Source organism: Dromiciops gliroides, chromosome 4 (genome assembly GCF_019393635.1).
Source record: "Dromiciops gliroides isolate mDroGli1 chromosome 4, mDroGli1.pri, whole genome shotgun sequence".
NCBI classification, from domain to species: Eukaryota; Metazoa; Chordata; class Mammalia; order Microbiotheria; family Microbiotheriidae; genus Dromiciops; species Dromiciops gliroides.
The window spans coordinates 191,939,698-191,966,969 of NC_057864.1; the positions used below are offsets into that span (position 1 = coordinate 191,939,698).

The following is a 27,272-nucleotide window of genomic DNA, read 5'->3' on the forward strand; positions in this document are numbered from 1 at the left end:
TACTTATTGTCTCATCCAATAGAAGGTCAACTGTTTGAGAGTAAGGATTGTTTTATTCTTTTTGTCTTTTTTTTTTTCTTCAGCTGAATCAATCCAATCCAATCCAATAAACATGTATTAAGCACCCATAATATGCTAGGCATTGTGCTAAGTTCTGAGGCTACAATTAATAATAGTTCCTGTCCTCAAGGAGTTTACAATCTAATGAGGGAGATAACACACAAAAAGAGGCAGAAAAGCAGTGGAAGAAGGGATGACCAAGGGAGTACCCAGGTCAGGGGCATCTTGTTCTGTAGAGTTGAAAAAAACTAGGTAGGGCAGCAAATGAAGAGTGGAGTGAGTCCGAAAGTCCAATTTCTACACTCTATAAAGGAAGGTATTCGGTAGAGTTTGCAACCCTATCCTCCAGCTCCCCAGCCAGAGAGGAGGCTAAGGGAGGCGATAACAGTCAAGGCTCGAGTGAACAGCATGGTGATGAGATTGGAGGTAATGAGCTTAACTTGCTAAAGACAGTGAGTTCCATGGAGATGAAAAAACAAAGCAGGTCAGCAGATACAAAGTGGAGTTTGAATCCTGACTTAGACATTTACTAGCAGTGTGATCCGGGACAAATCACTTGACCTCTGTCTGCCTTAGTTACTTCATATGTAAAATGGGGATAACAATAGCACCTACTTCAGACAGGCTGGTTGTGAGAAGTAGAGATAACTCATGTCAAACACTTTGCAAACCTGAACGTATTATATAAATGCTAGCTAATAATAATATAATAAATATAATAGTATATTTATATATGATATAATACAACACATAATATATTATCTCATAAATATAATGCCATAATAAACATAAAATTATATATAGCACAATTACATAATACAATAAATTTATATATTATATAGAATACATTATGCAAGCATTTATACTATATTATAAAATATTTCTATAAATACATAATATATTAAATATAATATATTTCTATGATAACTATTTATGTTTGCATATTTATAATATAATGTGACATACTTATATATTATATAAAAATATTTACACATTATATAATGAATATAATAAATTAATATATTATTATACTACAACACTATAACTATATAATCACCATATAACAGAATATAGTATTAATAGATATTTGATAATATAATATATAATATAATGATAATAAATGCTTAGTGATTGATTGATATGAGAAGCTCTCCTATGGGCAGTCATGGGCAATGTAAGGTTGAGGGTTTTATCTAATCATTCTCTTGGCTGCCTTTGTCATCTTTTGGGGTTTTGTTTAGATCTGGACCCTAGGGAAGGTCATTAAACACTCAGAGAATGTATAGATTTTTGGTGGGACCCTTAACACCATCTAGGACTATAGAATGTTAGGCCTAGAATGCTGGAGCTCTAAGCCCAACCCTTTTTCCTCAAACAAGGAAAGTGATTTACCTAAGGCCACACAGATTGTAAAAGGCAGAGACTGGGCTTGAATCCAAATCTGTCCATCATCAGACTCTACAGCTAAACTAGTCTAGAAAAATAGCTGTTGACTTTTTTTTTCTTAAAACCTTCTGGGGCAGCTAGGCGGCTCAGTGGATAGAGCACCGGCCCTGGAGTCAGGAGTACCTGAGTTCAAATCCAGCCTCAGACACTTAACACTAGCTGTGTGACCCTGGGCAAGTCACTTAACCCTAATTGACTCGCTAAAAAAAAAAACCAAAAAAACCTTCCCTATAATATGCCCTGGTGACATATTCCATCATCTGGGGAACTCCCTTTACCCCTCTGGGCCTCAGTTTCTGTGTGTGTAAAACTGATGATCTCCAAGGTCACTTTCTGCTCTAAATCCTATGAATCCTGGGTCCTTGGTAGAAAGATCTTTCTAGCTCACTTACATTTTTTTGGTTGTACTTTTGACTTGGGCCCTTCTGTTCTGCTCAGTGAGACCAAAGCCCTGCTTTCTGGGTGCTTCCCACAGGTCTGGATGGATTCTTTTTTCTAGAAGTAAAGGCACCTTCTAAGACGGCATGGAGTGGGGAGTGCTGGATTTGTAGTCCAGAAGACCTAGGTCAGAAATCTCTCTCCCAATTGTGTTACCCTGGGCAAGTCATTTAACTTCTCTGTGCCTCAGTTTCCTTATCAGTAAAATGAGTGGGTTGATCTAGATGGCTTCCAAGGTGCCTTCCAGCTCTAAATCCATGATCCTATGATGTTAGTCACAGAACCCCCTAGAACGTAGGGGCTAGAAGAGACCTTAGAAATCATTGAGTCCAGGGGTTCCTAACCTTTGTGTCATGGCCCCTTTTGTCAGTCTGATGAAGCCTACAGACCCCTTCTCAGAATAAAGTTTTTAAATGCATGAAATAAAATTCACATGATTACAAAGGAAACCAGTATATTTTACTTTCTTTCATTCTTTTTCTTTTATTCATTTTCTTATACAGAATGACTAATATGGAAATTTTTTACATGATTGCACATATATAATCTATATCCAATTGCTCACTATCTCAGGGAAGGGGAGGGGAAGGAAGAGGGAGAGATAGAATTTGGAACTCAAAATGTTTAAAAAAAACACCAAATGTTTAAAAATTAATATGTAGTTAGGGAAAAGAAAAAGAAATATACTTAGATTCGTTTTTTTTTGTTTTTTGTTTTTTAGTGAGGCAATTGGGGTTAAGTGACTTGCCTAGGGTCACACAGCTAGTAAGTGTTAAGTGTCTGAGGCCGGATTTGAACTCAGGTACTCCTGACTCCAGGGCCGGTGCTCTATCCACTGCGCCATCTAGCTGCCCCCTAGATTAGTTTTAAAAACCAAATTCAAGCACCCTCTGTTAAGAGCCCTTGATCTAGTTAAATCCATTCATGTTATGGGGTGGGGAGAGAGGACTGAGAGGAACAGATAGCAGCAGAGACTCAACAAAGGTGCCATGACTTCCTACAGAAGAGCCAAGATGAAAGCTCAAGTGTCTTGACTCCCAGTTCAATGCCCTTTCTTTCTACTGTACCTGATACCTTTCCATCTGCTGCTCAAAGAATGGTAGACCCTGGGTAAGTACTTGGTGGTGGTGATGGTGGCCATGCCTCTGTAACTCTCTACTCTCTGTTCTAGGTCCCTGGCCCTGGGGCAACAGTACACATCACTGGGGTCCCAGCCTCTCCTCTGTGGCTCCATCCCTGGCTTGGTCCCCAAGCAGCTCCGTTTCTGCCGCAACTACATTGAGATCATGCCCAGTGTAGCAGAGGGAGTGAAGCTGGGCATCCAAGAATGTCAGCATCAGTTCCGTGGTCGACGTTGGAACTGTACCACCATTGATGACAGCCTGGCCATCTTTGGGCCAGTCCTTGACAAAGGTGAGCCCACAAGGCACTGCCTGGCTAGAGAGAAGGCCAACTGGCACTGATATTGAAGTGTGAAAGGGTGGGGAGAGGGTTAGCGTGACTGTTATTTAATGTGTCATCTTCCAATGGTTTGCTGCAAATTGGGCATGAGTTCATTGGGATCTTCTGGATTCAGGATTCAAGGAGGTCTCTGGGGCTGCTCTTCAGATGAATAATAAGGCAGATATTGCTCACCAGTCAGTCAGTAAGCATTTATTAAGTCCATTATGTGCCAGGATACAAAGATAGACAAAAGATAGTCCCATGCTCTCTAGGAACTCACAATCTAATGGGGATGAGATGGACAAAGATGATGAAGTTAAAGTCAGGGGAAGAAAGTATGAAACGATTTCAAATGTGTATATGACAAGCTTAGAATTTAGTAATCCTAGGTTCATGATTGGAGTAATTTTTAGGGAGCATTGGAATTCTAAGGAACTAAATCACAGCCCCTGTGTATTAAACCCACTCACCTACTTTCCCAGCTTTCCCTCTCCCTTCTCTTTTCTCTCATCATCAAATTTTCTTCCCCTAATTATGTTCTCCCTTTCTCCTGCCCTCCACTCTATTCTCTTCACCCAATAATAATAATGGATCATATTTAAGCACTTCAAGGCTTACAAAGCACTTTCTTCACCATCATTAGTAATGATTATCACCATTTTTCTATTTTATTTAAATTTTTTTGATAGTTCAGTATTTTATTATTTTCCAGTTACACATGAGAATAGTTTTCAAAATTATCGCCATTTTACAGGAGAAGAAAATGAGACTCAGCTACTATGTCACTTACCTAGCTTCTGTCTAACTAGTAGGTATCAGAGCTAGGATTTGAACCCAAGTCTACTGACTCCATGGCCAGTGCTTTCCCTCATATGCCCTGATATTTCTCCACTTTTTAGAGAGGCTTCTTGGTATGGTGGTTAGCACTCTGAACCTAGATTCAGGAAAATCCAAGCTGAGTTCCTCCTCCTGCACTTACTAGCTGTGTTATCCTGGGCAGGTCAATTAAGTTCTCTGATTCTGTTTCCTGATCTGTAAAATGGGAATAGTGATACTTCCAATAATAATAATAATAGCTAGATTTATATGGAACCTTAAGGTTTGCATAAGGCTTTATATATCTATCTATCTATTAATAATATAGGATTTATAGTAATATATAATATATAACCATTATATGTATATATGCATACATATATAATTTCACTTAATTATATATATTTCAAAATATATATAAATTAATTATATATCAACCACCCTTTGGGGTGGGTTTTATTATCTTCCTTATATTACAAATGAGGAAACTGAGGCTGAGAAGTTAAGTGACTTGTTCAGGGAAGCTCAACTAGTAAACAGTAATCAGGTCTTTCTAACTCCGAGCCCAAACTCTAAACACTACACCACCCAGTACCTTTTTTTTTTTTTTAGTGAGGCAATTGGGGTTAAGTGACTTGCCTAGGGCCACACAGCTAGTAAGTGTTAAGTGTCTGAGGCCGGATTTGAACTCAGGTACTCCTGACTCCAGGGCCAGTGCTCTATCACTGCGCCACCTAGCTGCCCCTCACCCAGTACCTTTTTACAAGATTGTTGTGAGGATCAATTGAGATGCTATAGATAAAGCACTTTGTAAGCACTTTATATTAATGACAACTATTATTATTCCTTTCTCCATTTTTGCTTCTTAAGTAGCACTGGACTAAATTATTTCTTCTTTCAATTTATTAGTGGCAAAGTAGCCTTATTCTTCTTTCTTTGATGGTCATGGGGAGCAATAGGTTTTCTGTTTCCAAGTAGGGAAGGGGATGGACCTAAGAGAGTCAGTTGGGACCTCCTCTGTTTTCTGTAATATGACTACAAAGCAACTCTTTGCCACCTTTGAATGCACTCTGTCTTTACCAATGCATGAAGTCCTTTGTGGACAATAGCAAGCATTGGGCTTTAGCTTTACTCATTATGTGTGTGCATGTGCATGTGTGTACACATATACACACATGTATTCACATAAATATATATGACAGCCAAAGACCAAATACTGGTTATTGTCATAGAAATAAAGATATTTCATATATATTTCCATATACACATACCTATTCATAAAATTTATATTATCCCTAAATACTAGCTATTGCCATAGAGAAATATACGTATATTTCATATACAAACACGCATGCCTACTCATAAAATACATAGGATAGCTAAAGACCAAATACTGGCTATTGTCACAGAGAGAGAAATATAGGTATATTTCATGTATCTATATCTATACACATTTACACATATACACATATATCTACACATTTGTGCCAATTCACAAAATATATATGATAAGTAAAGACTAAAGCCTGGCTATTGTGTGTATTTATGTATATATGTATACAGACATATATACATATATATTATGCTACATTATAATACAACATGTTATGTGTGTTGTATACATATATGTACATGTGCACATATATGCATACATTTGAATAAGGCTAAAGTCTATATATACTGGCTATTCAAAAGGGAATAGAAAAGATATGCTTTATGTTTCTCTATAGACTTCCTTTATCAGAACTCATTGGTAACATAAAAGGTTCTATTTTGATTATGTGCTCAGAGTAAAGATTTTTTGCATTTTAGAAGTATGTTTGAACATATCCAGGCAGACTCAAAGAGTGCTTTCATTGCACCATGTTTAATTCAGTTCAGTTGAACAGCAACTATCAAGCATGTACTGGATGCAGTGTATTGGAATGGGTCCCTTGAACTACAAAGATTGATGATAGATAGCCCCTGTCCTCAAGGAGCTTACCCACTAATGTGTGTGTGTGTGTGTGTGTGTGTGTTTGTGTGTGTGTGTGTGTGTGTGTGGTCTTCTGTTGAGTCATATATACCACTATGTGCAGCCAAGATTTTTCAAATGTTCTGTTTCCGGTGCCCCTTACCTGTGAGTCTTGTTTTGTCCTGCTTATATTGCAAACCTCCAAAGGGCAGGGAATGTGTTTATCTAATTCCCTTGGTTCAGAACTTAGCTCCTCACACACTGCAGCTAGAAATTGATCTTTGTTATGGTGATGTCTCCTCTGGACCCCATCCTACCTACACACACTGAGCTGATCAATGGCCAGGGCTTTGTAATTCCAGAAGGCAGGGGCATGGCCTGTGGCATGAAGCTCTTCCGGGAGGGCCACTTCCTGGGACCAAGAATGTCAGGAAAAGAAGGACTGAGCCCCCAGTAGAAGAGAGGATAGGATGAAGGAAGGGCTGGGCCCAGAACATTCAGGGTTTTCACTGTTAGCTGGCAGGAGACCTGGAGATAGGGAGTGAAGGATAAGTTGGAAGGAGGGGGCATCAGACCATGGGGCTGAGATCAGGTGGGGATGTCTGAGATATCCCGGAGGCTGAGTTGAGCTGGTGGCCTGTGACTGAGGGTCTTCACCAGGTAGCTGAAAAGCAATGACAGATGAGATGGAAGTGAAGAGAGATTAGTCTGTAGAGTTGAGACTTAGGGGAGTGTTTGAGAGATTCCGATGCCCGGGGGACTGAGGTGGGCTGGAGCAAGGGTCAGATGCCAGGGAACCAAGACAGGAAGGGGGAGCGGCCGGAGGTCTGGGGGGGGGGTGCAGGGGGCAAGGGTAGGGACAGGGGCAAGCCAGGGAGCTGAGAGCAGGAGGGGCTAGGGTAGGAAACAGGGCGGGTGGTCATGTTACAAACTCCGGATTTTTTTTTCTCTCCCCCTTTCCAGGGAGGAGCTGGGGGAGGATAGAGCAAAATGAGCTTATATTGATTGAAAAAGGGCTAAGCCTTGTCCCCCACTGTGAGGCTGGGGCTGCGGGCCCGGCCCCCGCCACACTCATTTCACATCGCAGCGCCATTCACACGCCCTTTCCCCCATTCTGCCCGGGGAGCGGCGGGGGGGCGGGAGCCCCATCAATAGGGATTTCCCGGCCCCGCGCGGCCCGGGAGGGGGAGGCCCGGCTGGGGGGAGCTGCCCGTTGCTACGCGGTGGCGGCAGGGAATGCCGGGCCCTGGCGCCCTGGGCGCAGTGGCCGGAGGAAGCCTGCCACATTAGGCGGATAATACAGTGTGACACGGGGGGAACAAAGGGAGATTGAGTGGCCCAGCAGGTAACGGCCGGCCGGATGGGGGCTAGGCACAGGGGCTCACTGTCAGCCGCAGTTCTCAGGCTCTCTAATCCCTCCCGCCCCGCGGCCCCCTTCCTGCCCCTCCCCAGGGCTGGGAACCCAAGAAGGCTCTGGGAAATTCCTCTCTGGGCCCAGCATGGACCCGCTGTGGGGATGAGGGCGGGGGCGGGGGCGGGTGGGCAGGTTCAGGGTTTTGGTGAAGATTTTCGGGTTCCTCCTCCCTTTCCTAAGAACGGTTGCTTTTCTTCCCAATTTACAGACTCTGTCTAGCTTTCTCCTCCACGTCCCACGGGACGAGGCCAGAAGAGACTGTAGGACGCTTAGATTTTGGGGCACCATGAGAACAGCAGGGGCACAGAATGCCTGGGGAGCTCGCCTCCAAACCATGGGGACTGTTAATTAGAGCTACCTGAACCTCATTCCTTGCCCATTCCCTGTTTTATTCAACAGCTTCTGAACCTATAGAAAGAACACAGAGTTTCTCAGTGGGTTAGGCTAGATCGATACTAGTTCCTCCTCGTCTTAATTTTTTTTTCAATTAAGAAAAATTCACTTTCTTCGACCCCACCCCGTTGAGAAAAGAAAAAGATAAAGACCCTTGCAACATTCATATTGGAGCGAAAGGAATTCTCACATTGCTCATGTCCAAAAACCAAATGTCATGTTTTGCACCCTGAAAAAAAGCCTCTCTTCAACACCATAAGTGGTTGGTCATTGCCCTAATCCGAGATCTTAAGTCTTTCAATGGTATTTATCGTTTCATTGCTATTGTTACTGCATAAATTGTTCTGCTGATTACTTCCTCCCCTGTTTGAGGGGGAACGTTGCTGAAGAGGCTCCCTGGCCAAGGGGCCTGCATGTCTGGGCAAGGCCTTGTCCTTTCTGCAAGATGGTGAACCCTACAAGAAACATGGAAAGGGGGAGAAGGAGCAAGAGATGAGTGCAATGACTTGTGTGCTTTGGGCATTGAGAAGTGACCTGTTATCCTTGACCTGGTCATAGCCAACCATCTCTCCCCCTAGGTGAGGAAACTGGTGGAGGGTCTGTAGTGAAGTGGTGGGAAGAGAGAGGGAGGGAGGGATTAAAGGCAGGTCCCCTTGTTTCTCTATTCCATAGGTAGGGAGAGGATGTTTCCCCAACCCTGTCCCTAGGCTTTGTTTAACAATCAATCAGTCAACAAGCATTTATTAATCACTTAGTATGTGACAGGCATTTTGCTAAGTGCTGGGGATACACAAAACAGTCCCTTCCCTCAAGAATGTGCATCTAAAGTGTATGTGTGTGTGTGTGTGTGGGGGGGAACCAACATACAAGTAACTAGCTACAGCCAAGATACATCTAGAAGGTAACTTTAGAAGAGAAGGCTCGAGCATCTATCTGATGGCTCCAGGAAAGATCTACAGAAAGTGGTGTTAGAGCTGAGTTTTGAAAGAAACCAGGGATTCTAAGGGGTGGAAGTGAGGTTGGAGAACATTCTGGTTCCAGACATAGGAGAGAGTGCAAAGGAACAGAGAGTATGTGGAAGTGAGTAAACAAGAGGAGTGGGAAGGTACAAGTTATGAAAAGCTTTGAATATGAAAAAAAGGATTTTGATCCCGTTGGTATCAACGGAAGCCACTGGAGTTTGTTGAAGTGGGTGGGAGGGAGGCCACACTTACACTTTAGGAAAATTATTTTGGCAGCTCCATGGAAGATGGCTTAGAGTTGGTGGGGATTTGAGGCAGGTAGACCAATTAGCTATTGAAATAGGCTGAGGAAGAAGTGATAAGGACCTGAATTAGGGTGGGAGTGGAGAGAAGGGATAGATGTGAGAGAGGTTGTAAAGGTAAAAATGGAAAAAAACATGAAACAAAACAACAAACCTTGGCAACTGAGTGGATACATGAGATAAGAAAGGGTGAAGAATCAAGGATAATTTCAAAGTTGAGACTGGGGAGATAATGATAGTCCCTTCAAAAGAAAGAGAAGTTCAGAAGGGGTTTGGAAATGTATTCTGCTTTGGACATGCCACGGTTGAGATGCCTATAGAACATCCGGTTCAAGATGTCCAATAGGCATTTGGTGATGTGGGACTGGAACTCAGAAGGGTGATTAGTTCTGGAAATCATTTGCACAGAGATGACCACTGGATCCATGGCAGCTGTAGAGATCACCAAGTGAGAAAGTATACAGTGAAAAGAGAATACAAGGCTACTTCCTTTCACTATTTGACTTGCTTCAAAGGGGAGGCCTTCCCAACAGCTCCAGGAAGGAGCTTGGTCACTGCTACTCAAGAGCCTGGCCTTGTCTGGGTCAGCAGGGGTGAGGAAGGGTCCAAAGGCTGCTTCCTCCTTGAAATCTGCATGCATTCTCCCCCAACTCTGCTTAATCATTTTCTTTTAACCCTTTAGACCTCCCAGAACACTTTCCTCTTGCCTCTCTTTAACACTGCTTCTGAATTCCTGTGGCTATATCAGAGGAATTCCAGGAGGGCAGAGACTGTGTTTTATCAAAACTTCACAAATCTCTGTGTAATGAGCACATACTACATGTTTTGTTAAATTGATTTGAATTAGTTAGAGATTAACTTCCTGCTTTTAAAGACAGTGTTTCTGATTCTAATCTGAAGATGTAAAATATGTTCCCCTGTATCATATATAGTGTATCCTAAAAGTATTAGTGCAAATAAAACTTAAAACTATGAATCAACACTCTTTCCCTGGTAGAAGTTGGTGGTACAGTCTTTGAGGAGATCCCTTGGCCATGTGGTGGGTCATTTTGAGAAGTAGTGTGGCACTGAACATAGTGTCAAAAGTCTTGGGTTTGAAATGTGGATCTGATGCTACCTGTCGCTTAACTCCCATGAGCCTCAGTTTACTTATTTATAAAGTGGTGATACTAATACTTGGACTATCTACTTTATGGGGTTGTTACTAGGAGAGTGTTTATCAGTATGAAAGATTATTATTGCTCTACCCCAATGGAAGAGGGGGTCTACTGAGTATCTGGGCTTGGGAGTTTGCTGGACCCTTATATCGACAACATGGCTGCCATAGAATGAGATCTTTACCATTTCCCATTCCCATTCTCTCCTTTATTTCCCATTTCATCTCCCTTCCCTTCCCTTCCCTTCCCTTCCCTTCTCTCTCTCTGTCTCTCTCATGTCTTTATTTGGCAGTGTACTTTAGCCTTAGGGAAGGCAGGCAGGGGGTTTGGGTAGGGGATAGGGGTTTGGGATCCTTAGGAATTCCTCTTTAAAGAATTACACCCTCTTGCACACAAAAACAGTTAGAATAAGATAATAGTTTATTTCGAGGCTGAGGAAGGGAAGGGGAAGGGAAAGGAAACCATGAAAGAAGTCCTTGGACTTCTCATGGGGAGAAAGGCATGGCGCAGAGAGAGTGGCTCTGAGATACCAATCTCCTGGAGCAGGAGACAGGCAGGTACTTTTATAGACGACTGACCGGGGTGACCATCTGATTGTGGAAAGTTCCTTTAGTGAGGGAGGACCATCCCCGACTGGTGGTGACTGGAGGAACTGGGTAAGGGGTGGCTGCAGATCTCTCAAGTCATCTCAGGACAAAAGGAAGCAGCCACAGCCACAACTAATCTTATCACCCCAGGGTTGAGGGAGACTAGAATGAAGGGTGGGGGTCATGGAGCTAGCTCAGTCCGATCTGGTCCCACTTATCTCTTTAGGAGTATCTATCCTCTGGTTTAGTTTCTCAAGAAGAAGGTTCTTTGATGTGCCTCAGAGAACTTCTGGGGTGCCCTGGGCCCATAACACTACCATATACTAGGCATTACATTAGGTGCATTACAAATATTATCTCATTTGATTTTCAGAACATCAACCCTGGGAGGTAGCTGCTATTATCCCCATTATACAGTTGAGGACACTGAGACAGAATTTAAGTGACTTGTCCAGGGTCATACAGCTAGTAAGTGTCAGAGGCCAGATTTGTGCTCAGGTCTTTTTGAGTTCAGACCCAGTGTTTCACTAGACCTTGTGAAACCTAGCTGCCTTTGGGCAGCTCTAGGGGTTTTTGATGTTGAAATGAACTTGTTCTCACCTTCCTCCCAGTGTCTTTCTTCCCTACTGGAGAAGCGTGGTCCACCTGAGTCTAGGAGCAGGGACTAGGTCAGCATTCCCTCACTCTGGTCTGAACACTTTCTTCCCCCACAGCCACTCGGGAGTCTGCTTTTGTGCACGCCATTGCCTCTGCTGGTGTGGCTTTTGCTGTAACCCGGTCTTGTGCAGAGGGGACCTCTACAATCTGTGGCTGTGACTCTCATCACAAGGGGCCTCCTGGGGATGGCTGGAAGTGGGGGGGCTGCAGTGAAGATGCCGACTTTGGGGTGCTGGTCTCCAGGGAGTTTGCTGATGCCCGGGAGAATCGTCCAGATGCTCGCTCTGCCATGAACAAACATAACAACGAGGCTGGCAGGACGGTGAGTTAAGACCCCCACCCCCACCCCAGCCTTGCTCTCTCTAACACTCATTCTTTTTTTTTTTTTTTTTTGGTGAGGCATTTGGGGTTAAGTGACTTGCCCAGGGTCACACAGCTAGTAAGTGTTAAGTGTCTGAGGCTGGATTTGAATTCAGGTCCTCCTGAATCCAGGGCCGGTGCTCTATCCACTGTGCTACCTAGCTGCCCCTCTAACATTCATTCTCTTTCCTTCTGGTCTCCCTCCCTTCCACTCCTATTCCCCTACTCGGTTCTTCCTTTCAGGTCTCCAGGCCTTTGATCCCTGCTATATGCCTCTAGAACACCTTCCAAACAGCTCCCAGCATTAACCCTAACCCTAACCCTAGGAGATCTTGTCTGTCAGGAACACTGATCTAGTTGTTTATGAGTAAGAGGACAAGTCAACAGGGAATCTAAACTCTCCCTTTCTATGAGATAAAATAGTTTTGCTATTTTACCTGCTGCTGGGCATTGGTTCAGTCCTTTCCCAATTCTGGGCCTCAGTTTACCTGTCTGCTCACCTTCCTGGTAAAAAAGAAAGGAGAAGGTCAAGGAGATTTTGAGGGAAGGAGGAGAGGGTATTGAGTTAGAAAGAATCCAGAATGACGATTGTAGGAAGAGATGAGATGAATTTCTGCCTGACATGAGGCCCAAGGGATAAACCTTGCCCAGTTGGCCTAAGGATAGTCCATATAGGCAGCCTTAAAAAGAGATAATGGAAGCCCTGAGATATACAATGGCTGCTCTGGTCCCTCTCCTTCCCACAGACTATCCTGGACCACATGCACCTCAAATGTAAGTGCCACGGGCTCTCGGGAAGCTGCGAAGTGAAGACCTGTTGGTGGGCCCAGCCTGACTTCCGGGCCATCGGCGACTTCCTCAAGGACAAGTATGACAGCGCCTCTGAGATGGTGGTAGAGAAACACCGAGAGTCGAGGGGATGGGTAGAGACCCTCCGGGCCAAGTACGCACTCTTCAAACCGCCTACGGAACGGGACCTTGTCTATTATGAGAACTCCCCCAATTTCTGTGAACCCAATCCTGAGACTGGGTCCTTTGGAACCAGGGACCGGACTTGTAATGTCACCTCCCACGGGATCGATGGCTGTGACCTGCTGTGCTGTGGCCGAGGCCACAACACACGGACAGAGAAACGAAAGGAGAAATGTCATTGCATCTTTCACTGGTGTTGCTATGTCAGCTGCCAAGAGTGCATCCGTATCTATGACGTCCATACCTGCAAGTAAAGACCGGAGGTAGGGGGCAGAACAGAAGGAGGGGGCAGGGGTTGGGTAATGATAGAGGGAGAAGGGAAGGAGGGGTGGAAATTGACCCCTGATCATCAGGATAAGGTAGCAAGCACTGTTTATCCCCCTTCCCATGACACCCCTGTTCAGCTTCCAGGTTGTCCAGGTGTGTGGTTTCCCAGTTCACTCGAAATGGAACCAGGCCTGCCAGGGGCTAATGACCTTAATGGCCACAGATAAGCAGCAGGGAATGTGTGTGTGTGTGTGTGTGTGTGTGTGTGTGTGTGTGTGTGTGTGTGTGTGTGTGTGTGTGTGTGTGTGTAGGTTCAATAACTTATTGAAATTCTCACTTAAACTTCTAGTAGATAATGAACCAGATTACTTGGGGTGGAGTGGTATAGAAGTGGGGGTTAGGGAGCCTAAGAGTCAGGGATGAGGATGGCTGACGTTTCATGCATAGGGAGGACAGTGTGTGCAAAGTCACAGAGGTGTATTGATAACTACTTAGGTGAGGGAAAAGATCCCATCCAACTTGGAGAAAAAAGAGGCTATATTGTAGCCCGATTACCAAGCAAAAGACCAATTAAAAGGAGGAGACAGGGTCTATTTGTTCAGAAATTTAACTTCTATGCATAGGATAAAGTTAATATACAAAACCCTCAAGGATATCTACAAAGAACCTATAAAAACCCCATAAAATTATCTTATATTCACCTGTGACAGGCTTCACCTCTCATTGTAGGATGAGAAGGAATTAGAAAAATATTTTCAATCAAAAATGGAAAAATTTTTCTTCCTCCCACTGCCCCACTGAAAACAAATTTAAAAAGAAAATACTAGATAGGTTCCATTTCATTGCTAGTTATGGCAAAAAGACAAGAAAAAGAAATTGAAGGAATTAGAATAGGCATTGAGGAAACAAAACTATCACTCTTTGCAGATATGATGGTATACTTAGAGAATCCTAAAGAATCAACTAAAAAACTAATAGAAATAATGAACAACTTTAGCAAAGTTGTAAGACAGAAAATATCATTTCTATATTTCTATATATTTTCAACTATATATATGTATTCTATATATATTTCTATATATTACCAACAAAATCCAGCAGGAATAGATAGAAAGAGAAATTCCATTTAAATAACTGCAGACAATGTGAAATACTTTGGACTTTACTTGCCAAGAAAAACCTAGGAACTATGTAAACACAATTACAAAACACTTTTCATACAAAGATAAATCTAAACAACAATTTACCTGTCAGATCTATAGATAAGGAAAGAGTTTATGATCAAACAAGATAGAGAGGATCACAGGAAGTAAAATGGATAGTTTTGGTTACATGAAATTAAAAAGGGTTTGCACAAACAAAACCAATGAAGTTAAAATTAAAAGGAAAGCTGGAAACTGGGGAAAATTTTTTTAGATCAAGTTTCTCTGATAAAGGCCTCATTTTTCAAAAATATAGGGAACTGAGTCAAACTTATAAAGATAAGAACCATTCTCCAACTGTTGAATGGTCAAAGGATATGAACAGGCAGTTTTCAGAAGGAGAAATCAAAGCCATCTATAGTAGTGGGGAAAATACTCTAAATTAGTATTAATTAGAGAAATTCACATCAAAACTCTGAGGTTTTACCTCACACCTATCAGATTGGTTAACATGACAGAAAAGGAAAATGACAATTGTTGGAGGGGAGGTGGAAAAACAGGGACACTAATGTGAACTGATGCAGTCGTTCTGGAGAACAATTTGAAAAATTGTGACCCAGCAATACCACTACTAGATCTATATCCCCAAGAGATCCAAGGAAAAGGAAAGGGACCCGTATGTACAAAAAATATTTATAGCAGCTCTTTTTGTGGTGGCAAAGAATTGGAAATGGAGGAAATGCCCATCAATTAGGGAATGACTAAACAAGTTGTGGTATATGATTGTGATGGAATACTACTGTGCTATAAGAATGTTGAAGGGGATAGTTTCAGAAAAAACCTGGGAAGACCTATGTGAATTGATGCAGAGTAAAGTGAGGAGAACCAGGAGATCATTATACATAGTAATAGCAATATTCTAACAATGATCAGCTACTCGGATCAACACAATGATCCATGACAGTTCCAAAATATTCATGGCGAAAAATGCTATCCACCTCCAGAGAGAGAATGGATGAACTGTGAGTACAGATTGAAGTATCATTTTTTTCACTTTATTTTTCTTGCTTTTTTTTGGCAACATGGCTAATATGGAAATAGGTTTTGCATGTTTTCACACATATAATTGATATCATATTGTTTGCCTTCTCAATGGGAGAGGAAGAACTTGAGGGATGGAGAGAATCTGGTACCAAAATTTTAAAGAAAATGAATGTTAAAAATAAATGATAATTTTTTTGTTTGTTTTTTTGTTTTTTGCGGGGCAATGGGGGTTAAGTGACTTGCCTAGGGTCACACAGCTAGTAAGTGTCAAGTGTCTGAGGCCAGATTTGAACTCAGGTACTCCTGAATCCAGGGCCGGTGCTTAATCCACTGCGCCACCTAGCCGCCCCCTTAATTTTTTAAATTTAAAAAGAAAAATTCAAAAGAAAAAGAAAACATTTGTAATAAATATGTATGGTCAAGCAAAACAAATTCTTTCATTGGCCATGTTCAAAACTGTGTTTCATTTTGCACGTTGAGTCCATCACTTTTCTATTAGGAAGTGGTTAGCATGAAGTTGCAATATTTTAGTCTATGGATTTGAACAAGGCTTTGGATAGAATATTGGGCATGATCTAATCCAATCCAATTGATTCCAGTCCACCACAGGATGCATGTATTAAACACCTACTATGTGCAAGGCTCTGTGCTAGGTGCTGGGGCTACAAGGACCAAAAATGAACACCCCCTTCCCCCAAACCCACCAGTCCTTGCCCTAAGAAAGTTTATATTCTACGTACTTCTCTGTAAACAGATAAGTATATGGTTAGTCATTAGAGGAGCAAAAGAATTCAACAACTAGGGGGGACCAGGGACCCCTAAGGGGCAGTAAGCAGCTAAACTGAATCTTGAAGAAACTGAATTTAGAAATTCCAAGAGACTGAAAGGAGGAGGAATGAGGACATTTTAGGCTTGGTGGGGGGAGTTACGGGGTATGCAAAGGCACAGAGTCAGTCACTTGGTTTGCCAATGCTTCCAAAATGAGGTTAGGGGAAAGATCTTATCCACCGAAAAGAACAAAGATTGAGTTATTCAAGATGGCTATGGTCAGTTAAGAGAGCAAGAATAGATGATGCAACCAGAGACATGTCACATGCCTCCGTGGTGCACAGAAGAATAAAAAATGGCAGTTTTCATACACAGCCTCCATCCTTCCCGACCCCAATCCTAATTCAATAGCACCACACTTGCTGGTGTTGGTTGAGCTTTGGCTCCCTCTTGTCTCACTTGAGAAGACTTGAGTTCAAATTTGACCATAGATACTTACTGGGTGGTGACCCTGGGCAAGTCACTTAAACTCTGCCTCCATTTCCTCAATTATAAAATGGGAATAATATCTTTGGTGGCATCATTTATTCTTTGTGCTATGTCTCTGGTTGTATCATTTATTCTTACTCTCTTAATTTACTATAGCCACCTTGAACAAACTTTGTTCTCTTAGGTGGATGAGATCCTTTTCCTGAGGCCAGTTTAGAACCACCCACCCCCCAAGGCCATTGTGAGGATCAAATGAGATAATGTTTGTAAAGTGCTTAGCACAGTGTCTTGTATACAGTAGGCACTTAAATGCTTTTTCCCTCCCTCCCTCCCTCCCTTCCTTCCTTCCTTCCTTCCTTTCTTCTTTCCTTCCTTCCTTCCTTCCTCCCTTCCTCCCTTCCTCCCTTCCTCCTAGGACCAAGTCCTCAATCTCTTAGAAGCTTAGTTCCTGATTCCATTCTAAAGCATATAAGTGCATGAAACCACAGATTGAGAATTGGAAGGGACTTTAGAGGTTGAGTCCAAACTCCTAATTTTATAGATGAAGAAACTGAGGCTCACAGAAGTGACTGGCCCATGGTCACATCTGTAGTTAAGTCAGCGTTAGGACCCAGGTTAGGTCACGCAGCCTTTATTTGAAGACCTCCTGAAAGGGGGGGAATTACTACCTCCCGAGGCAGTCCATTTCACTTTTGCATAGCTCTAATTGTTAGGAAGTTTCCCCTTATTTCTAGCCTCTTTGCAACGCCCACCTGTTGCTCCCAGATCTGCCCCCTGGGGCCAAGTAGAACCAGTCTAATCCTTCTTCCAGGTGATTGGCTTTCAAATACTTGAAGACAGATATCATGTCCCTCTCTCCCTCCCCCTTCCCTAGGTATTCTCTTCTTCAGGCTAAGCATGCCCAGTCCTGTCAACTCATCTTCCTATGGCATGAACTTGAAGCCCTTCAGCACCTGCTTGTCCTCTTTGGACAAGCTTGTCCTCTCAAGCTTGTTATCGTCCTTCCTAAAGTGTGATGTGCAGAGCACAACATGGTAAATGTGTTCTGAGCATGTCAGAGTAGAGCAGAGAGAACACCCCCTCACTCCCCGGAAGCCCAAGAATGCATCAGGTGGTTTTTTTTGGCCATCTGGTAAAGTTGACTCATCTTGGGCTTGCAGTCTACTATCAACAACATCTAGATCTTCTTTGTGCCCAGGGCTCTCTGGACATGCCAGTCCCATCCGGTACTTGTGAGGTTGATTTTTTAAACCAAGATGTAAGACTTTTACATTTATTCCTGTTATGTTTTGGCTTATTTGATTCAGACCAGTCTTATAACCTGTCTTTTTGAAGCCTGCTTTATCCAGTGTGTTGCCTCTTTCCCAACTTTATTCTATCTAAAAATCTAGTTAGTATGTTCTCTCTTCCTTTATTCAAGGAATTGTTAAAAATGTTAAATAGCACAGGACTAAGAAGGGCAGCTAGGTAGCAGAGTGGATAGAACACTAGGCCTGGAGTCAGGAAGACTCATCTTCCTGAGTACAAATCTGGCCTCAGACACCTACTGTGTGACTCTGGTCAAGTCACTTCACCCTGTCTGCCTCAGTTTCCTCACCTGTAAAATGAGCTGGAGAAGGAAATGGCAAACCACTCTAGTATCTTTGCCAAGAAAACCCCAAATGGGTCACAAAGAGTCGGACACAACTCAATAACAGTGGGGCCAAGAACCCCAGGGTTCTCTACTGCTTCCATCTTCTATACTAGTAGTTATCAAATTTTTTTATTTCAAGACCTCTTTAAACTCTTTTTTTTTTAGTGAGGCAATTGGGGTTAAGTGACTTGCCCAGGGTCACACAGCTAGTAAGTGTTAAGTGTCTGAGGTCGGATTTGAACTCAGGTACTCCTGAATCCAGGGCCGGTGCTCTATCCTCTGTGCCACCTAGCTGCCCCCCTCTTTAAACTCTTAAAAATTATTGGAGACTTCCAAAGAACTTTTGTTTATGTGGATTATAGCTATCAACATTTACTCTATTAGAAATTTAAGTGTTAGTATGATTGCAAACATAGTTTTGACCTTGTGGATCCTCTGAAAGGGTTTCAGGGACCTATAGAGGTCCCTGGACCACACTTTGAAAATTTCTATTCTATACCATGGCTTTCAATATTCTTAGTTGGTTGGCAAGTTTCCTGTGCATTTGGTGTCTTTGGACAACAACTTTTCCCTTCACATCAAAATGGTTTCTCTTTGTGTCTCCCAAATAGAATTTTTGGGGATTTTCCTGTCCATGTTGGGCTGGAATAATTCTTTTGTAATAATCAATTTGAATGCATTGGGTCCTACCTCTGAATCTTTTAAAATCTGTTCTCAAGTAACTGATAGAGAATCCATCAGAATGTCCACAGATTATCTTTTCCTCTGTCACAACCTCTAAGAAGGAGTGATCATTTTTCCCTAAAGGTTTCCATCATTTCCATCTCAGCAACCAATTTCTTTTCTGCTGATCAGACTCAAATCCAGAATAGAATTTATCCTTGCTAGCTCCTGGGTAGTTGTCCAGTGTTTCTTTACTCACTCAGAGTCATGAAGACACGGAATCTAATGAGATAGGGAAAACTAAGCCAGAGGGAGGATCACAAGATGAGACTAGCAAAGACAGGTCTATAAACTGGTCCTCCAGCTGTCCTCACCGCAATTACTCCTAAGAGTTCAGAGAGGTGGTGTTGTTGTTCAGTCGCGTCTGACTCTCTTTGACCCTGTTTGGGGTTTTCTTGGCAGAGATACTGGAGTAGTTTGCCATTTCCTTCTCAAACTCATTTTACAGATGAGGAGACTGAGGCAGACAGGGTGAAGTGACTTGCCCAGGGTCACACAGTTAGTAAGTGTTCAAGGTTGGATTTGAACTCAGGAAGATGAGTCTCCCTGATTCCAGTTCTGGTATTCTATCCACTGAGCCACTTAGCTGCCTCCTAGAGAAGTAAGGAGAGAGAAAAATTAGACATCACTTGTGAAGAATGGGCCTTGGCAAAAATGGCTTTAGGACATTATAAAACAGAGTAGTATACAGAAACTCAAGCCCAAGGTCTTTCTGGAAGCAATTAGCAGCCATACTTTTCATTGCATCTGATACTGTTCCAGTGTCTTGTGTGAATCATGGACTTTAATGTCCTTAAAATGTACAAAGGTCTAAGCCCTTTGCTAAAGAGCTAAGCTCGGGTATTTCTATGTGAGCCTGGAACAGTTAATTTACTTATTGACAAGGTTCCATGGACCTAGTTTCTAGTCTCCAGGCTGTATCCCATGTAGTGATAGCTATCTAGCACTGTATAGACCTTGGGCAGAGAGATTAATATCTCTGGACCTCAGTTTTCTGATTTTTATGAGGTTCACATCATACAGTCTATGCAAAACATGATATGAATGTAAGATACTTGTATAGTGTTCCCCTAGTATCAATCAAATAGAATCATTTCCTTCTGGCTAGGGTGGCTCACTGGTAGAAAAAGTTAAGTCCCATATTTTTAATGACCTTTTGCCACATCACATTTTAAGGTTTGCTTTAAGGCGTTTTTTGGAGGCATAGCATCAAATCAGCTAGGTTGGAGTTGGGTCCCTGTCTAAGATAATTCATCATGGAAACATTGATTGATCTCTTCCTCTCCTCAGAGAATGAGAAATTCCTGTTTGGGGAAGATGGGCCAGATAACTAAACTCCTCAGGCAGCCTCATCAGCATATCCCCCATGGAAGGAGCTTTTTGATTTGAAAATCAAAAGGCCAGAGAAGGCTGAGAAACATGATCCCCCCAAACCACTGGGCTCAGGATTTAAAGACAGTAGTGGTCTGAACACAGAAAAGTCTCAACTTTAATTTGGTTTAATGAATTAATGAACTTGAAACCAGTGTTGAGCTATCTATCACCCTCAATGATGAATTACAGGCTTAGGTATACAGACCAGTTCCAAATCAGCCTTGCAAAGAATTATAAAGCATTTTATTAGCTCACAAATCTTCCTTCTCTGTTAAAAGTGTACAGACAGTAAAATGAATCAAATCATTGCTCTTTAATACACATCCTGTAAAGCTTCTACTTGTCCAGGGCAAGTAGCTATTTGCTTTTCACCCCCCCTCTCCCCAATTCCCATTCTTGCACCAGCAACTAGAGATTCCACTGACACAACACCAGACTTTGGATAGAAAGGAGTCTGAATGCTTGGATGGACAAGTGGCTGTTGCTAACTATGATATATGTCCTGCAGTCACTGTAAACTGTGCTTTGGAACTCTCCTTCCTAATACTCCAACCAGCCCAACATCCACCTACAGACTCTGATGGACAGCATAGATCTCTTCCATACCTGACTCTATGGTTTCTTTATTTGTTAGGGCTCTGTCTGGAAAACTCCATATTTGTTGAATCTTACAAAATGATAAGTCACTTTTGTCCCCAAGGCTACTGGATTTTGCAAGCATCTTTTTCATAGTGCTAAGAACTGTTAATGAAGGTAAAGCCACTATTAAGATGGGAATGTGATTGCAACAGGGAGTATAAATGAATTTGCATTACTTTCTCACCCAGAAGGGTGTATCCTGGAAAATAAGAGATCCTCCCTTTTCAATCTTTCTCTGTTTCTTCAAAGGGCTCTGGGAGCAGGTGAAGCATGTGGCTGGGAGGATTGACCACAGTCCCACGGGAAGCCAGGATCTACAGCCAGGACCCATGCTCACAGCATCGGAGAGCATTGAACAAAACAGACTAATGCCAGATGCACGTGTGGTAAATTACCTGGACCTAACCCACCCAGTGAATGGGATGTTTTCCTCCTTCTTTTTCCTCAAGATTTTCACCCTACTCTGGATGCTTTGTGTTGTTGTTGTTGTTGTTGTTGTTTTAAAGAAGGGGCTCTCTCTTTGGTTCTCTAGGATCTGACAGGCACAGACCCCAGAGCTAATCTTTGCACATATTAAGAGAAAAAAAAAATAAAAAAAAAAATGTCAACTCCAGCAGGACAGGCTGGGCTGATCTGAGCTCTCTGCCTGATAACAGCAATCACTGTTTTCAAACTGTTACTTATGATGGGATTCCTCAATGTCTACCAGGTGGGAATTATGAGGCAGGACAGCCCCGTATGGTATCCACTTCTCTAACTCTAACTCCCATCCGAATCTGACATCCCTTTACACGCTGGTGAAAAGCCATAGTTTTAGTGAGGATCAAGTGGTAGGCTGGGCCAAGGCCGTGCTGGAAGAGGCTTTTGAACTTTAAGCACCTGTTAAGCTGCCCAAATAGCAGCCGTTCATTATTGTCTCATTTTTTTCCAGAAGGCTGTTCTGCTTGAGAAGCGTTTATGAACAATAGATGCAAAACCCAAAGTCTCTTTGTAAAGAGGTTTCACCTGGAAATGCAGTCAAGTGTTTTTTTTTTTTTTTTTTTTGGTGAACCGGCAGCATGGGCAAGGCCCGTTCACCAGTTCTAATGGAGTCTCACGGAAGTCTTTATGAGGCCTTCAATCCATGGCCTTTCTTTTTTTTTTTTTAGTTGTAAGAATGAGAAGTATTCTTGTTTCCTTTGAAATAAGGACAATTTCCCCTCCCCTGCAACAACTGTCCTTACCTTTCTTTGACCTATATAAGGAAAAATGCAATCCAGTGAAAAAGCTCATCAGTGCCACTTTTCCTCCCCTTATTTTTACTCAGAGGTAGCGCTCTGAACGTTTACTCATCTTACAGCCATTAGTGATCTTGACATAATCCATTCATGCCAGGCAGGCTTGATATTCTTCTTGGTCCACAAATTATTGGGATGCACTTAGCAGGGACCAACTATTCAGCCTTGGGACAATTTTACATTTCCTCTAGGAGGCTATCTAAATCCAGGCAAATGATTTTTTGGAGGGGACACTTTTTACAAAAATACAAGGGAAAGAAGATTCAGGGAAGAAGAAAGTTACTTTCTATTTGAGCTAAGGCGTTCTTGGACCTGGGGTCTGGAGACAGAATTAGTAGCACTCTCCTTGTTCTCTAAGATGGCCTACATTGTTACCTAGGAGCCTCGCATGCATACTCTAAGATGCAAAAAGTACATTTCCACCTCCTTTCCCCTCCCACACCTCCCCTCTAAGGAGCCTCACCTTAGATTACCAAGTGTTAAACCAAGGAGACTTGGTGATGCTTGCTATAAGTGATACATATTTTAAAAGCAGCCTTTTCATACCTATGTATTCTATATTAAAAGTGGTAAAAAGTCATGTTTCCGGGGAGTATTCCAGTAGCTGACTTAATTATTTAATAATAGTACATTGATTACATTGTAATTATTCTTGCTGTAGTCAGGTATTAGTGTCCGATGGAAATTTCCTACCAACCTGCTGTATCCAAAGTTTTGTAAAAAGTTGTAGAGGTTATTGATCTTTTTGATTTTATATTCAAAAGAATTCTCTTTTTATAAATATTATTTATTATACAATGTATATACCTTTGAGTTAACTAAGATTATATATTATATAAATATATTATATATATATTTGGAGAAAATATATTTCATCATGCAGTTTTTTTTTTCTGTTAAGTCATTAAAGAGAAGGTAAACAAACTTAAAACTGACCCGTGGTTATAGTCTGTGTACTTTACAGATGAATTCTCATGAGGCTAAGAAATTCCAAACATGGTGATCTCAGCTTTCTGGTCCCTGACCCCCCAGTTCAAGGTTCTTTTCCCTACTCCTGAAGAAGAATATTCTAAACATAGTCAAGTCTAAGCTACTAACAATGTAAAGTTATCAGAGGCAATCTCCTGCTTAAATAAACTTGATATCTATAATTTACAAGTTGTAAAATTGATAACACTGGGTACCAATTAAATTTATAGAGACTGCTACCTTATAGTTAAGGACTTTTCAGCCTGGAGGGCATTATATATTAGATTAGTAACATCTTCTGCTAAGCTGAAATTTTGCAGCCTGATTTTTTAAAAAATCCGATATTATATTTCCTTCCACAAAAAAGGAGAGGAGTTGTAGTCTGGAAACTTTCAGGATCCCCTGTCTCATCTGAAGCTGTTTTGGTTGGAAGTGGACAAGGTGGAAATTTTAATGGGATAATAAGGAGATCCTTGGGTCAAGAATGTACCACAAAATTCTGGAAGTGCCATTGGCCACTCACCAATTTGGTCTATTCACAAAATGTTTTAAATTTATAGTCTATTGGGAATTTTGTGAGGGAAGTCCATGCAAATATAGGGTTTGTTTTGCAGGCACCTCTGATAGAACTATGTCTATTTTGTAAAATAAGGCATGCTGATATTTGAGAATGTTCTGTAAAATGTCACTAAAAGGTAGTTCTCCAAGCCCCACCATGACTGGTGATCGGGGAATGGCATTCCAGGTCTCTTAATTTCACAGCAAACATGTTCATTATAATTTCTAGATTGGTTTGGGCAGTATGAGTAGGAATTCTCAGTAGGTATATTCCAGGTGGTGGTGGGTGGGGAGGTTGTTTTTTTGGTTTGAAATCCAAGGTTAATCTAAGTCTTATAAAGCACGAGATTCTATTATTCAGAATAGGGGATGGTTTTCCAGTCTTTAAACCCAATTGCAAAATTCCACCTTTAATAAATATAACAATTCTCCCTGAAACTCAGAAGTGCTTTCATATTTACACTACACTACACTACACTATTTATTTATTCTGCACTTTCTCTTATCAAACAACCTTTAGAGTTTATACTAATCAGGATAGAAGATGGACCAATATTTAAGAGTGTTCCCCTAAAAGTGTTTGGAGGGAATGTTTTTCCATTCTTTTGTAACTGACTCCTTAACATACCTGATAATATATCCATTTCGATCAATTTTAATCAGACATGATTGGGATTACTGTGTCCTAAGGTAGCACATCTTCCAGACGACAACTTATGGGAAACTGAGCCATAGGAGGATAAGGTGAAATTAATGGCAATGTTTAACTCAGAATGATGAACATGGGAGCGGGGGAATGGGACAGGGGGTGAAGGGAACATATTTGTCTTATTTGAAAGGCTGTCATCCAGGAGAACGTATGTTCTATGTAACCCCAGAGGGCAAAGCTATCAGCAGTGTGTGGAAGTTAAAGACAGTTGGATTTTGCTTTGATAGAAGGAAAGTTTTTCAATAACTAGAATTTTGCAAAAGTAGAATGGGCAGAAGGTAGTTGCACCCTCTCCACCCCACCCCGTTTCTTAAGGTCTTAACATAGGGAATGGATAACCAGTCTGTGTGATCTCTCTCTCTCTCTCTCTTATGGACTGATGAAAGGCCACTGACAAACCTCAGCATATCCTGAGGAGACTCACCATGTCCTAGCAAGATAGGTTGAAGGAACTAAGGAATATGATTTTCCTCATTTTGTGAGCAGAATAACATATGTACAGTTTCATGAGTGACAAAATGGCCACAAAGATTAACAAAGAGTAAGGAAATAAGATCTTCAAGAAGAGATAAAATGAAAACTAATCAGAGGGTTCATTTCTAAGTTATATAATTTACTATGAAAGAAGGGAAAATAAGAGGGAGAGAAGTGCAGAGAAAAGCAGCAGCCCCAAAGAAAATGGAAAAAGGCAGAGAGGGACAAAGGAAATGGTGGCATAGGCTAAGCAGCAGAGGTAATGACATAACTTTAGGTACAACTCTATACCACCCCCCCCAGCTGGTGCTGGAAAGGAAATTAACTGGGGGAGGGCAGGAATTATGGCTGCTATTGCTGATTCTTCCCTGCTTCTCATCCCATTCACCATCCCCCACCCCCTCAAAAAAAAAACCCCAAGGAGGACTTTGTGGGGAGGAGGGGAATGGTGATCCTATTCATGTCATGCTCTTGAAGTAGTACAGAACTGGGGCTGTGTGCGAGAAACTTTTTAGTCATTGGCCTTTCTCATCCCCTGAAAATCTTGTGCTATTTATGCTTGTGTGGTAGGGATTCTTATTGATCAGAGGTGATATCTTTTGAATGTGAATGCTCCCTGACATAGAGGACATCCATTCTCAGTGGGCTCATTTCAAGAACGTGGTCCTGGGGGTCCCTGAGAGAATATAGGAAGCTGGCTATGGTTTTAGTGCCGGAATTTAAAATTCACGTATGACCTTCTTATTACTGGTGCCAACCTTTCATGACTCCACTGCTATGGAGCAGCTTGCAACCAAACTAACAGGGAAAGAAGAAGAAAGAATGCTTCCACCTTTGCACTTGGACTGGAGTTGTTCTTTACCTGGGCTTTGAACAAAATGTGTTCACCATCAGCTGTATTCAGACACTGAAAGGCTGGGTTTAGTGACTTGTGGTTGAAACTCAAAGGAGAATTTTGAAATATCTGTATTTAAAAAAAGAGAGATGAAAGGATTCCTTGAAGAAAGCAGATTTGCATTATTTTAGAGATAATTATGCTATATCCAAAGGTGTGTCCTAAGGTAGCACATCTCCCAGACGACAAGTTGAGGGAAACTGAGCCATAGAAGGATAAGGTGAAAGTAATGGCAATGTTTAACTCAGAATGATGAACAATGATAAAGCAAGCTCCAAATGGCTCATGGGAGCTAATGGTTAAATTTTCAGTGTGAGAGCTTTTACACCCTGGAAATCTGCATCTGCTACAAATTAGGGCTTGATTTACTATTTTGATGATGGTGCAGACTGGAGAAAGTGATGAAGAAAATGCCAGTAAAGTAGATTAAATGACAAAGTGTGTCATACACACAGCCTCTGCCCTGTCCCCTCCCCCCATTCCCTGAGAGCTGGTTGTTAAACATTTACTAGTACACCATTGGTTACATCCCTTTGTATAGTAACAAACAAGTTAACCGAGTATAAAGAATAAATCACTGTCTGGCCCAAGAGTGAAGGGTGAGGATTGAAGGATTTGGGAAGTGGTGTGAATAAAGTAAGAAATAATCTCCTCTTTTGAAGTTTTAAAAGAAATCTGAAAGAAATCACTTGATTATTCATCTAGGGAAGAAGATGGATGCAACCAGTCCTGTCACTCTGTAAATAAGTTGTGTGTTGGCTAACTTCAGATATGTAATTGCCTAGTTCTTGCTTTTAAGCCATTCTTAGAAGCATATATTTGGAGAAATCTTCTCAGATTCCCAAACGAGTGAGTGGATTCCTTCCAGATTTCTCAGATGCTCTTGGAGGCTCCTCGGGGAGCTTCAGGCTCTTCCAGGAGAACTCTAGATCAGAACCCAAGAGTTCTGGGATAGTCTGGGTTTTAATTTGGTTGAGTTGGGGCCACAGAGTTTCTCTGAAGGAGTTTAGGCAGAGAGATTCCACACTACAGGAAAATGCAAAACAAAGTAATAAAACAAAAACAAAAATCTCAGAGGGACACCAAAACTTACCATGAGAAAACTGTGAAAAATTTCCAAATGGGAAGGTTGGAACTGCTTGATTTGTGTGCTTCAGAGAAGAGTATGGTTCTAATTAAGAAGAGTTTCTCTTTCTAACTTCATTACTGACTTATTGCATGGCTTCTGTACCTCAATTTCCCAATGGGAAAAATAAAATAAAGCACTCGCAATTTTACTTGTAGTGCAACTTTTTTATACATAACTTGTGACTGGTAGAGGATAACCACACTTTTAAAATCATCCCCTTA

The 27,272-nt window shown here is 41.8% G+C and overlaps 1 protein-coding gene across 1 annotated transcript in view; it reads left to right on the plus strand.

The window, feature by feature from the left end:
• WNT3 (Wnt family member 3) overlaps positions 1-23,125 on the plus strand; it is a 96,942-nt gene extending 73,817 nt beyond the window's left edge. The window contains exons 2-5 of the mRNA XM_044004710.1: positions 3,116-3,357; positions 11,686-11,951; positions 12,736-13,224; positions 21,290-23,125. Of these exons, the coding sequence (XP_043860645.1) occupies positions 3,116-3,357; positions 11,686-11,951; positions 12,736-13,215 (988 nt within the window). The 3' untranslated portion in view covers positions 13,216-13,224; positions 21,290-23,125. The remainder of the gene's footprint in view (positions 1-3,115; positions 3,358-11,685; positions 11,952-12,735; positions 13,225-21,289) is intronic.
• Positions 23,126-27,272: the final 4,147 nt, after the last annotated feature.